This window comes from Siphateles boraxobius, unplaced genomic scaffold, assembly GCF_051911475.1.
Source record: "Siphateles boraxobius isolate OS27281-9 unplaced genomic scaffold, OSU_SipBor_1 8, whole genome shotgun sequence".
NCBI lineage: Eukaryota > Metazoa > Chordata > Actinopteri > Cypriniformes > Leuciscidae > Siphateles > Siphateles boraxobius.
The window spans coordinates 3,287,802-3,301,866 of record NW_027509208.1 but is presented as its reverse complement, the minus strand read 5'-3'; the positions used below and the strand labels follow the sequence as shown (position 1 = coordinate 3,301,866).

The window sequence follows — 14,065 nt, the reverse complement described above, 5'->3', positions numbered from 1 at the left end:
GGCCTTGATGACAGCGGTTTTAGATATAACAGCCAGCACATAAGTTCCTTTGTTAAATTCTCAAATGCATTATTAATGTTACATAGAACCAGCTGTGAAATACTGCAGTTGAAGGTCATATCTGAATTTTCTAACTGGATTTTCTCAATTTAAATGACCTGCATTTTGATACTCATTCAGACCTCAATTCACACACCCCATGATCACATCCTGTTTTTCGTCAAGACAGGCCCTTGACTCGTTTTATTGAATATATTTCTTAAAAAGTGCCAAATGGCCAAAGAAAAAGGGCAGCTATTTTTGACTTAAAATGTGTGTATTTTATCATGATGTAATACTTTGAGTGTTTTTTTTTGACTCTATACCATATATATTGATGTAAAAGTAAAAATAAAATTCTTGAAATGATTTCATGTGGGATAAAATAATGACCCTGTCCCTTATGAAATTAGTGCATATAGCATGGCATGAGAGATTTGCGACGATTACTACGTAGACCTTGCTTGTGCTGTTTTGAGGACGAAAGTGTCTAAATTTTACTAAAAATGTGGCATTATGTGTTGTTTAAAGATGGCAGGTGGTATGGTTTATGATGTTTGTATTTTGCCATTGTTTTCTTTTTTCAATGAGAGGAATGTTAATTTAAGTGTTTCATAATGTAAGGAAATGTGTCATTAAATAATGTAATAAACGTCTGAGATAAATCATTGTGTTTTGTTCTCTAATGGAAAGTATTTCTCTTAATATCACTTAGTATACGTAAATAGTTACTGTGGTGACTACTAATGTCATGAAATTGATGACTAGAGAAATTAAAAAGACAGCAAGATTCTTAAATCTTATTTGATTGAAGAAAACTTGTTTTGACTGATATTTGATATGGTTGCCGCCATACTTTTTTTCTATATGTATCAGAACCCTTTTTGCTATTAGGTAGGCTATATTTAAATAAGGATCTTGACACTTAATTAACCCCTTTTTAAACTTGTTCTGTTTAATAAGTGATTATTTGTGTGTGTAGAGTAAACAAAAACATAACTGCCTTGTGTAGGCTATATGTCTGCTCTCCATGTGGCCTCCTGCAAACACTGGAATATGCAAATGTTTATTTGGTTTAAGAAGAGGAAAACTCACCAAAAGAGTAGAGCTTTCAATGAAAAATAGTTTAATTTATATTCAGTCAAAGTGACATATACAACAAACCCATTCTATTTACTGCTCAAAATATAACATCTACACCTCAATCTTTTCAGTTCATATGGCATCATATACAAAAAAATAAATGCATATCAATTTAGCAATATTTACAAATTTATACAAAGTGCTTAGGTATGTCATGAAAGCTAAGTTGCCAACACCCTTTCTTAGCTAGCCCATAACAAAGTAGGCCTACAGTGCGTCATCACGATGGTCGATGGTAAATGGCATATTCATACAACTGAAATATTATCCATTGCGCATCCACATTGTTCAACAATCATGTTTGGGAATTCAGCCACCTCAATTTCAGTATAATCTCCCTTTTTGACTAAATACATCATCGGTAGCGGCGCGCTCTCCACAACCGTGCACTTTCTCTCTCCGTATCCGTAGTTGCGCTTGGGCTGCCGGCAGCCGCCGTTGCACCGGAACGCCTGATACCCGGACGGTTCGATGATCCAGTACTGGGTCCAAGTCAAGGCTCGGAAATTGATGAAGTATTTTTCCCTGCAGCACATTTCACTGTCTTTGTTGGTTTCACAGTCTCCACTAGACCTGCAACGTGAACAATAAAATAATATTAACACATTGTTGAGCGTTTTAAATGAAACATCCGTTTTATTTTTAAGAATTAATTCTCTAAGGCTTTACAGCCGCTGTTAGGCTTCATAAATCACATGTAAAAAATATTTAATTATAATAACAATAAGATAATACTTTAGACTATTTGACAATTTGAGAAGTTCCGCAAGAATTAACATTGAAATTATTTATTGCTAACTCTATAAAATATTTATAAAAAGTAGGTCTATTTATGTGCCTAAATTTGCATAAATACAGTAAATACGTAACCTAATTTATTATTTGAGCATAGGGCTAGGCTATATATATATATATATATATATATATATATATATATATATATATATATATATATATATATATATATATATATATATATAGGCTATATATAATCCAATAATATTATATTATATTATATATATACATTTAACAATGACTGGAATAAAGCAAATTAGCATATTAGGCCTAATAGGCTACTTTTTTATTTTAAACAAAGCAGGCCTATGTAACAGTAAACGTTACATTTTATTAAAGTTAGGATTAAGTAATTACAGAAAAAAAATAGTGAATTTGTTCTTTAAAACTAGAATACTTTTTTCACAAGAAATAGGAGGAAGGCCTACTCCAGAAAAGATTTGAATATTAGGAAATGAAGCAAGGCTTACCCAAACTCTTCGAGGTTGAGGGTGTAAAGAACAAGCTCAGGTTTTCCCAGAGTGTTGTCGTTTGGATCTTGAGTTGTGAAGTGGACACACTTGGCCATCTCTGCCGCGTAACTGCCGGGTCTCTCGCCCTCGATCCACACCTCAAGGTGCATGGGCATCTGCATTCGGCTCTTCGACCAATAGTGTACTGCCTGGGTGACATCAAAGCTCTTCCAGCCGGTTTCGTGAATGGGAATCAATCTGAGGAGGTGATGGTTGTGACAATTAGCATGCATGTTCCGTAACGCCAATCAGCAGTGGAATTAGCATAATGAAGAAAGAATAATGACTGTCTGTGTCCGTCTCTGCTTACCTGGAATCCACTAGTGAAGTTCTGTTTGACCCGTCTTCCAGAGGTTCTACCCAGTAGATGCTCACCCTGGCGTTGTTGACAGGCCTGTGGCCCTTTCTCTCTGGGATGGAGCGCTTATGTGGGGCTTTCTTGAACAGTTTCAGTTCTGCCATGGTCACTTCACTGTTCTCAGGGATCCTTGATGTCATCTCAAAGACCACACGTTGCCGTGTCGTGTCAGAATATACAAATTCACCAGAGATGTCTGGAATAGACGAGAGCAATTTATTTATTATTAAAAATGTAGCTTAGGCCTAATTAAAGTTTATTCTTTTTACAGTAAATTGCAGCACATAACATGTTCATCTGCACGGCACAATTTATGCACTAAATTTTAGTATTTAATGCCAGTTTACTGGTTATTTGTCTCTAAATTTTGCATTAGGCTATACATTGTGCATTTAAGTTAATTAAGCAAATGAATCTTACCTGCACTGCCAGGGATTCCCCTCAGGATGCCGGCTAAACTGGGAAGCGAGCGGCGTTTCCTTGCGTGGTGCATTTTCAGCATGGAAATATATTTGTTCTTAATGTGCGCTGGAATCACAAGGTTCTCCAGATCCCTCTTGTGAATTTTCGGAACTTCACTAAGTCCCAATTTCTCCAGCAGAGCCTCTTTCATGTCTTCGTGTGTGAAACCCCTCACCATCGCGAAAAGTGCTGCGCAAAGGAGGCAAACGGTACGGATTGAGGACATCTTTACGCGAAGGTGCAGGAGAGGTTCTGAGTCTGTGCTGATGTTCTCGCTCTGAAATGAAATGAATCTGCTTTGACAGCGGCCCGTCCTTATATGCACCCGTTAGACCCCCAGTTGTTCGCACTTTGTTAAAGGGGGGGTTGACTGACATCAGAGGGAAGCTGAATAGGTGATACATGAAAGCCACGATTCATCGGAGAAATTGGCGCAAAATGCACAACTTAAAACTAGTATGATAATTAATTTTTATTCAAACAAAAAAATAGATAGAAATAGAATAAGATAGATAGATAGATAGATAGATATAGAATAGATAGATAGATGTAGATTATAGATATATATATATATATATTAGATATATTAGATAGATAGATAGATAGATAGATAGATAGATAGATATGTATAATAAATAGATAGATAGACAGACAGACATATAGATACTGACAGAAAGACAAAAAGATAGATAGATAGATAGATAGATAGATAGATATGTATATAGATACATTGATAGACAGACAGACATATAGATAGATAGATAGATAGATAGACTGACAGAAAGACAAATAGATAGATAGATAGATAGATAGATAGATAGACTGACAGAAAGACAAATAGATATATAGATAGATAGACAGATAGACAGACAGACAGATAGATAGATAGATAGATAGATACATTTTGAACTTTGTGCAATTTCAAGCAATAGTTAACATAATTATGTGTGAATGTAGACCTGCTCTACTTGCATGCTATCTGCATTGCTGACATATAATGTTCTTGTTGTGTGGATTTACCGATGACCTTCCAGACATGGTGAACCTAGAACGCTCCCTCCTTTCCAGTTTGCATGTGCACGTTGATGTAGCACCCTTGTTCGTCATGTGTACATTCCCCTGGACATTGTAAAACATTCCTAGTCTGGCAAGTGTCTGTCAGTATAGTTTTCAGTCTCTCTGTTTAAGCACCATTCTGATCACCCTCGCTGTGGTCCCATCATCATTGGGTGGGCTGAGGGATTAGATGTTTATTCGAAGACCACCATCCTTCAGCTTGATGCACAGATTAAAATTATTAGGCAAACAGACTGTTTAATCCAGGGCTGCAGTATAGGATGTGGATTGGGAGGCTCTTCACAGGTTGGTGATTATCTGATTCCATTGCCAGATTTGCCATTCCTTGTTTGGTCACACTAACATTAGAAGAGGGGCTAGTGGCACTGAGGGCCCAGTGTCTAAGTATGTGTATTGGCCCCTCTATTTGCTCTAAGATGTCAGACAGACTAAAGGAGCTCACAGGAAGAACAGATGACAAATGACTGGCTGGAGATGGAGGCAAATTAATGCAATACAAATGCAGAATCAGACAAAAGAGCTCACTGTTTGAGCCCAGAGGCGTATTACCATATCTGCTGCAAGAAATGATTAAGTTGTCATCTGTTAATATTTGTACTATTCACAAAAAAAGTTAAATAGATACAGGTATGCTTCGCCAAATAGTTTAGAAACAGTTTGTTTGAACATCTGGTAAACGTCGGCATATGAAATGTGAATATTTAAATATAGGCTATATGTTTAAAAAATTGCTATGTTCAAATTAAATCTTTATTCTTGAAAGTCATGTTAGACGTGAAATTAATTGCCAAAAGTCCTCAGTCTAGGGGCCTGCTTGACTCATTTTGTACAATACACATGGTGCATGAGTAAACTGAAGTCCAGGATCCTTGTGTGATTACTGTCAGTCTTCTGTCCTTCCTTGTCGATTATTTTGAGGCCCTTTTGTCAATAGAAGTACCATCTAATTCTCACAGGTAGTATATCCTTAATCAAAGGATGGAAGTACACGCCAATCAACAAAACATGTGCTAATTAACACCTCTCTACTACATACGAAAGACAGCACTATTCAAACGGATCCCGCCTCGGTTTGATAAAACAACAAACATTCTATAGCGACGTCATAAAGGTAACGACGTTGAAAATTCAGTCAGGGATTATCGATATCGTAAAAATGCATATGCAGGATATATATACCGTTTTTTTTATTATTTAAATGTGCTTAAGGATGTTTATTGTTTAAAAAATATCATGGTCAAAAGAAAATGAATAATTGAATGTTAACTTCCTGTTCAACATTCCCTTTAGCCTATCCTGCCGCAGTTTGGTTCTAACATCAAATGTTTTGACATGAAAGACACTATTAGCACCTTATTAGGTTTGGTGTGGCAATTGTCAGATTCAGATTTATTGAAGAATGTTTATGAAATAGGCCACCTTGAGAAGAGAATGTCACGATCTCAAACGTCAAACGCTTACACGTGAACAGCTGTGCTTTCACATTTTCGTTTGATGTGACAAATATGTTTTGCTACTCTATCAAACTAAACAGCTTGTTTGTTTAAGAAATTGGCAGTATATTTAAAAAGGGCATATAGACTATATTATATGAAAATACTAATAGCCTATATATTAGGCTGATCTTTAATATTTAGTTGTAGACATAGCCCCACAGTTGTAGCCAGTTTTGAAAAAAATCTTAACTTAAATGTAACATTTACAACCATATCTGCTACTCAAGAAACGTTAAATAAATACACGGACAAATTAATATCAGAGACGCTCTTGTTAAAATTTCTCATTGCAATTGCAATGCAAAATATTGGACACAAGAGGGCGAACGTGCTCATTTTTCTTAAAAAATAACAACGTTTCTGCACAAAAGACCTTTCCCAAATAAGAGAAAACGTGTTTCTTTGGGTTACATGCCCATCAATATTCACTAGAAATTAGGCCTACTGGTGGAATGAGACACCAATCACCACTAGTTACCATGCATACATTGCTTTTTAAAAGTATCTAATTTATTTGTTTTATGGTGTGTTGTGTATTTTATTTTTACTTTATTTTATTTTGTGAATGCAAAAAAGATCATTCATGGGGCATAAGTATAATTTCAAGAACTGTCAAGGGGCGCATAAACCCTCTAGGCTGCATCCGAAATCGCATACTTACCTATAGTAGGCAAAAATCAGTACGCTATGTGACAAAAGTATGTCCGAATTCACAGTATTCATAAAAGACTTGGCAAAAAGTACCCGCATAACCTTCTTCTTTTGGCGAGATTCTGAAGTGTGCATACGATGGACACTTTACTATCCCATGAGGCCATGGGAGAGGATGATAAATGGCAGTTTATGAATGGCAGTGAAGCAACGTGACTGACGCTGGCAGATCACGTGATGATGACAACATGGTGGATGTAGTATGTCCAGATTACATTCATACAACACACATTCATACTTTATAGAAGTGAAGTAATTACTTATTCAAAATGAGTAGCCTACCTACTCAAGAGAATGGGAATCTACATCATTGCACATTGCATTATGGGTAGTGGTCGCCATATTTTAGGACACACTCAATACAATTCACCAAAGGAAAAACACAAGCTGTATTTATGGTAATACATTTTTTAAAAGAACAGCTTGCACGCTTAGAATAAAGCGACTAATATTTGAGTCTCTTACCTACATTTGATTTGAGCGCTCAGCCGAGACACTGGACATATTCATTGCATGCCATACATTCATATAAATAAAGATACCGCCATCTATCAGACCACACATAAGACCAAATTGATTTCTCGAGTCTTTTGCAGTTTATTGCTTTAATAACTGAATTGTGGCACTGATAGGCCTATATCTTCTAGATAAAATAATAAACATAATATAGCTTGATCTCAAACAGTGAATCATTTATTTCATCAACATATAGCATCATATCGCCCTAATTTCATAAAGCACTAAGGGATAACAACAGTATGGCACTCTGAAATGCAGATCTAAAATTATTTGTATTGTGAAAGTGTATTACAAATGAGTTTTTTGAAAATATTGTCATTACTTATTCACCCTCAATGCATTTCTTTCTTCTTCTGAACACAAAAGAAGATATTTTGAAGAATGTTGGTAATCAAACAGTTGACGGTACCCCTTTTGACTTCCACAGGAGAAAAAATACTATGGAAGTCAATTGGTGCCATCCACACTGGTCACCAACATTCTTTAAAATATCTTATCTTGTGTTCAACAGAAGAAAGAAATTCATACATGTTTGTAACAACATGAGGGTGAGTAAATAATATTTTTTTTGGGTCAAATATCCCTTTAAATGGAACAAGTAGCCTACTCTACAAGTTTCCTTACCTAATTAAGTCCCACAATTATAGACTCAAAACAATGCATTTATAAGTATGTATTCTTACATAATACATGCGTAAAAAGCATTTCAAAACGAATGAGTAACCATAAAAAATGTGCATAGTTTTAGTCAAAGACAACTGCTATAATTAGTAGTCGCGTTGGCCTGCAGAGGTAACCATAGCAACAGTACGTTGTTCGAGCTCTTTCCGTCACCTTCAGACGTAAGTCAACAAAAAACCCTGCCGTTATCACTTTATTATTTATGTACCACAAGGAAATAACAAAAGTCGAGTGTTTTGAAAGTGTTTAAATAATTAGCGCACTGCGCTAAAAGATATTTTGGGTTAAGCGAACCGCAACGGCTAATTACTGACAGCAATTCCTTCAAAAGGTCGAGCCCTCTGAAGGTCAGTGAATAATTGGCGGATAATTCGCACACTGCTCTAGTATACACTACTCTACTATTTCCCACCAGCATATCCCTCCATTCCCCGCAGCAGATGCCGTGACGGTCGCCATGATGATGTCGGGTTTTGCCTGCAGCAGCAGCAGCGAGCTGTGAGAGACAGAGAGAGAGAGAGAGAGAGAGAGAGAGAGAGAGAGAGAGAGAGAGAGAGAGAGACGGCGACCGGGAGCAGAGGAGGGAAGGCAGGCAGCAGAGCTGAGTCCTCCACCGACATGTACGAGGACGCACATTTTCAGCCCCTCGCCGCAACGCTTCCCTCGACAAGTGCATAATATCGCATAACAGTTGTCGAACCCACGGCGTGCTCTCTCCGCCAGCGTTTTGTATATACAAAGAGAGGAATTTAAAGGAAAAACAGCTTGCTAAGGCTTTCGCAGTCCTGCCAGAGGAGGGGCATATGGGGCTTTGTAGCAATGCAGATCCCGTGCTGCTGATGCGCTTTTGTTGCTGCATTATGGATAACCACAGATACCACCATATCTCAGGGGATTGCTTAAAATTTCTTTGGTGACCTCTTTTGTGAAAAGTGTCCTTCAGAGGAGAAGCTGAAATCGGGAATACATAAGGCTAGGTTATATACGTCAAATCCACCGGCCAGGGCAGGGTCGATGGCTGCAAGTTCTCTGCATCTAAGGACGAATTCATGATGTTGTGGATTGATATGGACGTAAGACAGGGACCATGATTGACCCCCTTAAGCTTGACTATATAGCCTATTTTTGAGCCTTTAAGTTTTTCGATTACTCAAGTGTGCCACTGGCCGGTCCCATTTGCTACCGTGGGGAGCAAATCCTGACCATACTGTGAGACATCAGCACCATTTGAAACCATGTCTGGAGAGGTGCGTTTGAAGAAGCTGGAGAAGCTGTTTCTAGATGGCCCGTCTCAATCCAGCGGCCAGTGCTTTAGCGTGGAGACCTTGTTGGATGTTCTTGTCTGCCTTTATGATGAGTGCAATAATTCTCCCCTCAGAAGAGAGAAAAACGTTCTGGAGTTCCTAGACTGGGGTAAGACACATTTCATGCACTGCACGCCTTGTCTTTCACGCGTCCCACACGTCAGTTGTTTGGCGATTCACTGTGACATGCGGGAACCAAACAAACTATTGTTATATTGACTGACGTTAGCCAGCTGCTTAACAGACAAAGTTGCTGTATGGAAAACACATTGAGTTGTTTTCGAGGGGGCAACATAAATGAAGATGACATCATCGCTAGACTGGTTTGTGCTTGAATGTGGAATGTGAAGCTCACCTTTAATGAGCCCCTACTTACTGTTGAAACAAGGTGGATACAGTGCAGTGGGCGTTCATTTGGCATGGGCCACACATAAACAAACTAATTTATTTATGGCCTCTGTGCATGTTCACCAGCAGAATAGTATGTATATTCTTTCTCGATGGCCTAACACTTAGCTACATATAATATTTTTTTTAGGCAGTAGCTAAAGGTTTGCAGTAATGGTTTGCTAAATTGTAAAGTTTTACAAATTATTAATAATCCAGAGCTATCTATCTATCTATCTATCTATCTATCTATCTATCTATCTATCTATCTATCTATCTATCTATCTATCTATCTATCTATCTATCTATCTATCTATCTATCTATCTGTCAGTCTGTCTGTCACATCCAGGCACTTTACAAATCTAAAAAATGTCCCTATATACATATATATATATAAACACAACATAACTGTTTAAGTCTCTTTTCCTTTTATGACCTTCACATTTTTTATGTATACCTTTATTACTTTTGATTAGTTTAATTGATAATTTTTATTGTATTTTTTATAAACCTTTTTATGGTTACTATTTTTATTTTATTATTTTAATATAGTTAGGCCTAAAGAAATTTGAATTACCCCATGTATGAAATGTGCTATATAAATAAACTTTCCTTGCTTAACTTAGCCCAAGTCAAAATTTTGATTGATGTTATGGATCAGCATGCAGTTAGTAAACACACGTCATGCATCCAGGCTTATACATATCAGTATCACATCCAAAATCTATTGAAATGAACAAGATGCTAAATGTAAACAAAAACCTACTGAGTGCACTTTCAAGGCAAATAGGCCAGGTTTTATGGGGGCAGAGTTCATCCTGCATCTGTAAATGATCTCATTGCTAGTTTAAAATGGAGCAGAATGAACAGCCTTCTATCTCTGGAAAAAGTTGGGCTTAACTAACTGTCATGTTATGTAACTCTGGGAAATGAAGAGAATGCAGCAAACAGCATGGGTTTAGATTCATTGACCATCGTCTGAATGCAGTGCCAATTCACAGCACAGTCCCTGCTTAGTTTGTTGTATTGTTTACCATCCTCTGGTCCTTTTATTTGAATGAAAATGCAAATCAAACTAGCCTTCAAGCAATTTAGATAGGCCCGTATACTTTGACAGTGCTGGTCAGTGTTGTTGCACACAAGCCAGGACGTTTTTGAGATTATTGTGATTTGAGCTATTGTGCATGTGTGCTTGTGCGAAAAAGTGTAAGTGCACCTTTCCTGTGGGTAGTCTCAGTAGGGCAACGTCAGGAAACTCCACTGAGCCACTGGACACATGATGTCATACGGGGAAACGGCTGTGCATTGTGTTTGTCCCCTTTGTGGACTTGACTATTTAAAGACCGACTGGATGGGTCAGTCAGTCATGAGCTCATTAGCACACACTCACTCTTTCATTCACATTTCAGTGACAGTCATTGGAACGGAGACCAAAGTCGCAGTTTATTGTCACCAAGGTCAAAGTTAGCTTCACAAGGGACTTGGTGTCTTGCTTTTTTGTGACATACTAACACATTTTACGGAGTTCATATTTCAAAAAAGAGGCTGGAAGTCCAGCGTAACTTTGTAACCGAAAGGGAATGAGAGGATACATTTGTCTGGTTGCTCTGGATTTCCTCAGCGTCTGAGGGCAGTTCATAAACAGAATTACTGAGGACACATCAACCGCTGATGGTTTAGGTAAGGGCAGTGATGAGGATTCCACATTCAGCGTTGATGGTTTGTAATTGGAGCCTTGAGGCCGTCACAATGTACTACAACATAATGAGAATCACATGTATGTTGGGACAAGGCCGCTAAGCTGCAATTATATGCGAAACCCCCTGGAATGTCCCAGTCCTCCAGAGAAACGTATGCATAACCCTACGAGACAGAATGAATGATTCATTTGCATTTCCTTCTCTTCCCTTCCATTGCCAACCAAGTCTAGACCAGTTGACCTAGAGCCATATTGTATGATTATTTTTTCATTGTGTGAGTGAATCATTTCAAGAGTGAATTCATGCAGACTCCATGGGCTTTTCACTGAAATGAATCTAGGGCCAGTTGGCAAAGATGCTGAAATACTTCAGCTTTTCATTAGTTTTCTCTTTACTGGCCATAGAAGATTGGAGGCAGCTTGGGGAATGGTTTGATGGGGTTTCCCAAATGATACATTCATTAACCAGTGCATTGTGTTTAAAAGGTATTCCCACTGTCAGTACAAAACCAAATTGGATCAATGTCCATATGGAATCCTTTGACCAGTGAAAGTAATGTACAGGCTTTTTTCGCTTTCATAAAAGTACTTATCATGGTTGATTGGACATGGTGCTTTGGTAATATTGTGGTATAGTGTAAATATTATGGTATGCAAATAAGGTTAGTAATTTAGTTATTTTATTAAATTGAAAAGTGAGGTTACTCATCGGACATGTGACAATATTTCACAGTCTATTGCATATCCTGCTAAAATGCAAGGCATGCCAGAAATTGAGCTGCTCCAGCTGAGGTGTAAGATCAATGCCAAACTCCCAAAATAACGCCTCAGCAATGCAGAGATCTGGATGCATTGTTCCTCCCCATCACATGATGTTTCTCCTGTGGAGGGCTTGGCTCGGAGCGCTCGGTTGTAATAGTATGGTTTAAAGCCAAAGAATTCACCTCTTCTCCCTCATCCGTCTCCATTCCCACTCTGGTCCCTCATTCCAGCACACCCTCCAGCACAGTCAAACAGGAACATCTTATTTAGTGCTAACATTATACACTTAGACACCCGCCCATGCCTGAAGCTGTAGTAAGAACACACATGTGGGAAGAGAGAATGTTTTTGTCATTGTATATGCATTGTAATGCATTCTAGACACGTTTAGGGTGTGTTTCGCTAATAGTGATCTGTTATTCGAGATAACACTCAGAAGTAGCCAGATAGCCAATGCTGCAGTGCATTGGTGCTCTGAGACCCTCCTTGTACACTGTAGATGAAGAAGTGCTGCATTCCGCTCAAACTAAGGCCAGATTTGCTTGGAATTGCTGACTCAGAGTTCTAGCTCTTTGCCGCTCTGATGTGCAGTGTGAAGAGGCTCGTACGGCAGTGGTTTGATGCCTACTCTCTGTCGCCATTCTCTCGATCTATCTTCCTCTCAATGCATCCAATTTCTTCATTGGTGAGCATTTAAATCAGTCTGCCAGTTCGCTAGCTTCAGGAGAGGAAAATAACAGACACCCTCAGTTTCATTTTCCATTTGAGATCTAAGTAAACCATTGGTGGCAGGTGACAATTGAGCATTTTGTAAACAAATGCTTCGAAATGCTACAGTATGCAGCTGTGTAAGTGTAATGTTGATGGATTTAATATAACTCAATTCTGTTACCTTAAAGCGATAGTTTTTGTCATCATTTACTCACCTACAACATTGCAAAACAACATGAGACCCCATTGACTTTCATTGTAAAAGACAAAACACAGAAGTAAACATTAAAACAAACATTTAAAAAAAAAGTCAGTCCATAAAAGTTTGATTTAAACTAAAAATGGGGTAAATAATATAAAATTTATATATCTAATTTGGAACACAATTCTACTACTTTAAGGGCATAGTTCACCAAAAATGAAATTTGTCCTCATCACCTTCAACATTGCAAAACAACATTGGACCCCACTGACTTTCATTGAATGAAAAAGGAAAAACAAAACACAGACATTTTCAAATTATATTTTGTTTCTCAGAAGAAAGAAAGTACTACAGGTGTATTTTAGCCAGGGACCTCTAGTTGAGTTGACAACTAGGAATGACTCAGTTATTTCTTCTGCAGAATACAAAAGTAGATATATAGAGCGTTTCAATTGTTTTCGCTCAGACAATGAAAGTCAATGGGGTACAAAACGACATGGATTTCATTGTATAGAAAAAATACATTGAGATGCTTTTGAAAAATCTTTGATTCTTTTCTATAGACGAAAGTCATAAATGTAAATGATGACAGAAATTTCATTTTATGTGAACTATCCCTATAAATATGGGGTAGTTTTATGACAAAACTGTTGACAACTTTAGTAGCAGTGCAGATCGGCCAGTGTCCTCTGACATTTCTGACCGACTATAATGCTGCATGCACACACAGTTATCTCTTGGCCTTACTCTGTGCAGCTTCCTGATTTATGTGCCTGAATACTTTGTGTGTGTGTATTTTTGGTGTAGATGCCTTTGAGCTTTGATGCACTGGAACAGTAGACCATCCTATCAGAATGCTACCACATGCACCACTAAGCTGTGACAAAATGTGACCCAGAGATTTGACCCCAACATTCAGTAAAGACTAAAAATATGACCTCCAAAACCATTCTGACTCTAAATTCCAATTGGAAGAGTAAAATTCAAAGCTATTGTAAAATGACTATGCACACTGTCTAGCATGTAGTATTACTTTTTATTCTCAAATGAAGAGCAAATAGAGCATACGTAGATCCTTTTTTTTTCGCCCTGAAGTGTTTTCAATGTAGACACTGAATAGCAAAGTGATTTGCGGGTACAGCGGTTTTGGTTTGGTTTCTCTTTCAGTAGGCGTGCATTTGTGTTTTGCATCATAGTTTCCAGTCC

At 37.8% G+C, this 14,065-nt stretch overlaps 2 protein-coding genes across 15 annotated transcripts in view; one reads left to right on the top strand and one right to left on the bottom strand.

Moving 5' to 3' along the window:
• Window positions 1–1,266: 1,266 nt before the first annotated feature.
• On the bottom strand, window positions 1,267–3,535 carry lft1 (lefty1). The gene is made up of 4 exons (XM_077219882.1): window positions 3,268–3,535; window positions 2,800–3,043; window positions 2,448–2,687; window positions 1,267–1,755 (listed from the first exon to the last, which is right to left on the bottom strand). Exons 1-4 carry the CDS (start codon window positions 3,533–3,535, stop codon window positions 1,431–1,433), a joined length of 1,077 nt encoding a protein of 358 aa, XP_077075997.1. The 3' UTR covers window positions 1,267–1,430.
• A 4,611-nt stretch (window positions 3,536–8,146) lies between these two features.
• Window positions 8,147–14,065, top strand: part of cdc42bpab (CDC42 binding protein kinase alpha (DMPK-like) b) — a 65,485-nt gene continuing 59,566 nt past the window's right edge. For 6 of the 14 annotated variants that reach the window (XM_077219831.1, XM_077219825.1, XM_077219828.1 and 3 more), the window contains exon 1: window positions 8,344–9,206. In XM_077219831.1, coding sequence (XP_077075946.1) covers window positions 9,029–9,206 — 178 coding nt within the window. In that variant the 5' untranslated portion in view covers window positions 8,344–9,028. Of the gene's footprint in view, window positions 9,207–14,065 lie in introns of all 14 variants that reach the window. The other 8 variants (XM_077219829.1, XM_077219826.1, XM_077219822.1 and 5 more) reach the window with 3 other exon arrangements.

Coding starts and splice junctions, on each gene's coding strand:
- lft1 (XM_077219882.1), bottom strand. CDS start 3,535: ATGTCCTCAATCCGTACCGTTTGCCTCCTTTGCGCAGCACTTTTCGCG. Junction 2,688..2,799: donor ACTTCACTAGTGGATTCCAG/GTAAGCAGAGAC, acceptor TCACCTCCTCAG/ATTGATTCCCATTCACGAAA. Junction 1,756..2,447: donor CTCAACCTCGAAGAGTTTGG/GTAAGCCTTGCT, acceptor TTCACGTTGCAG/GTCTAGTGGAGACTGTGAAA.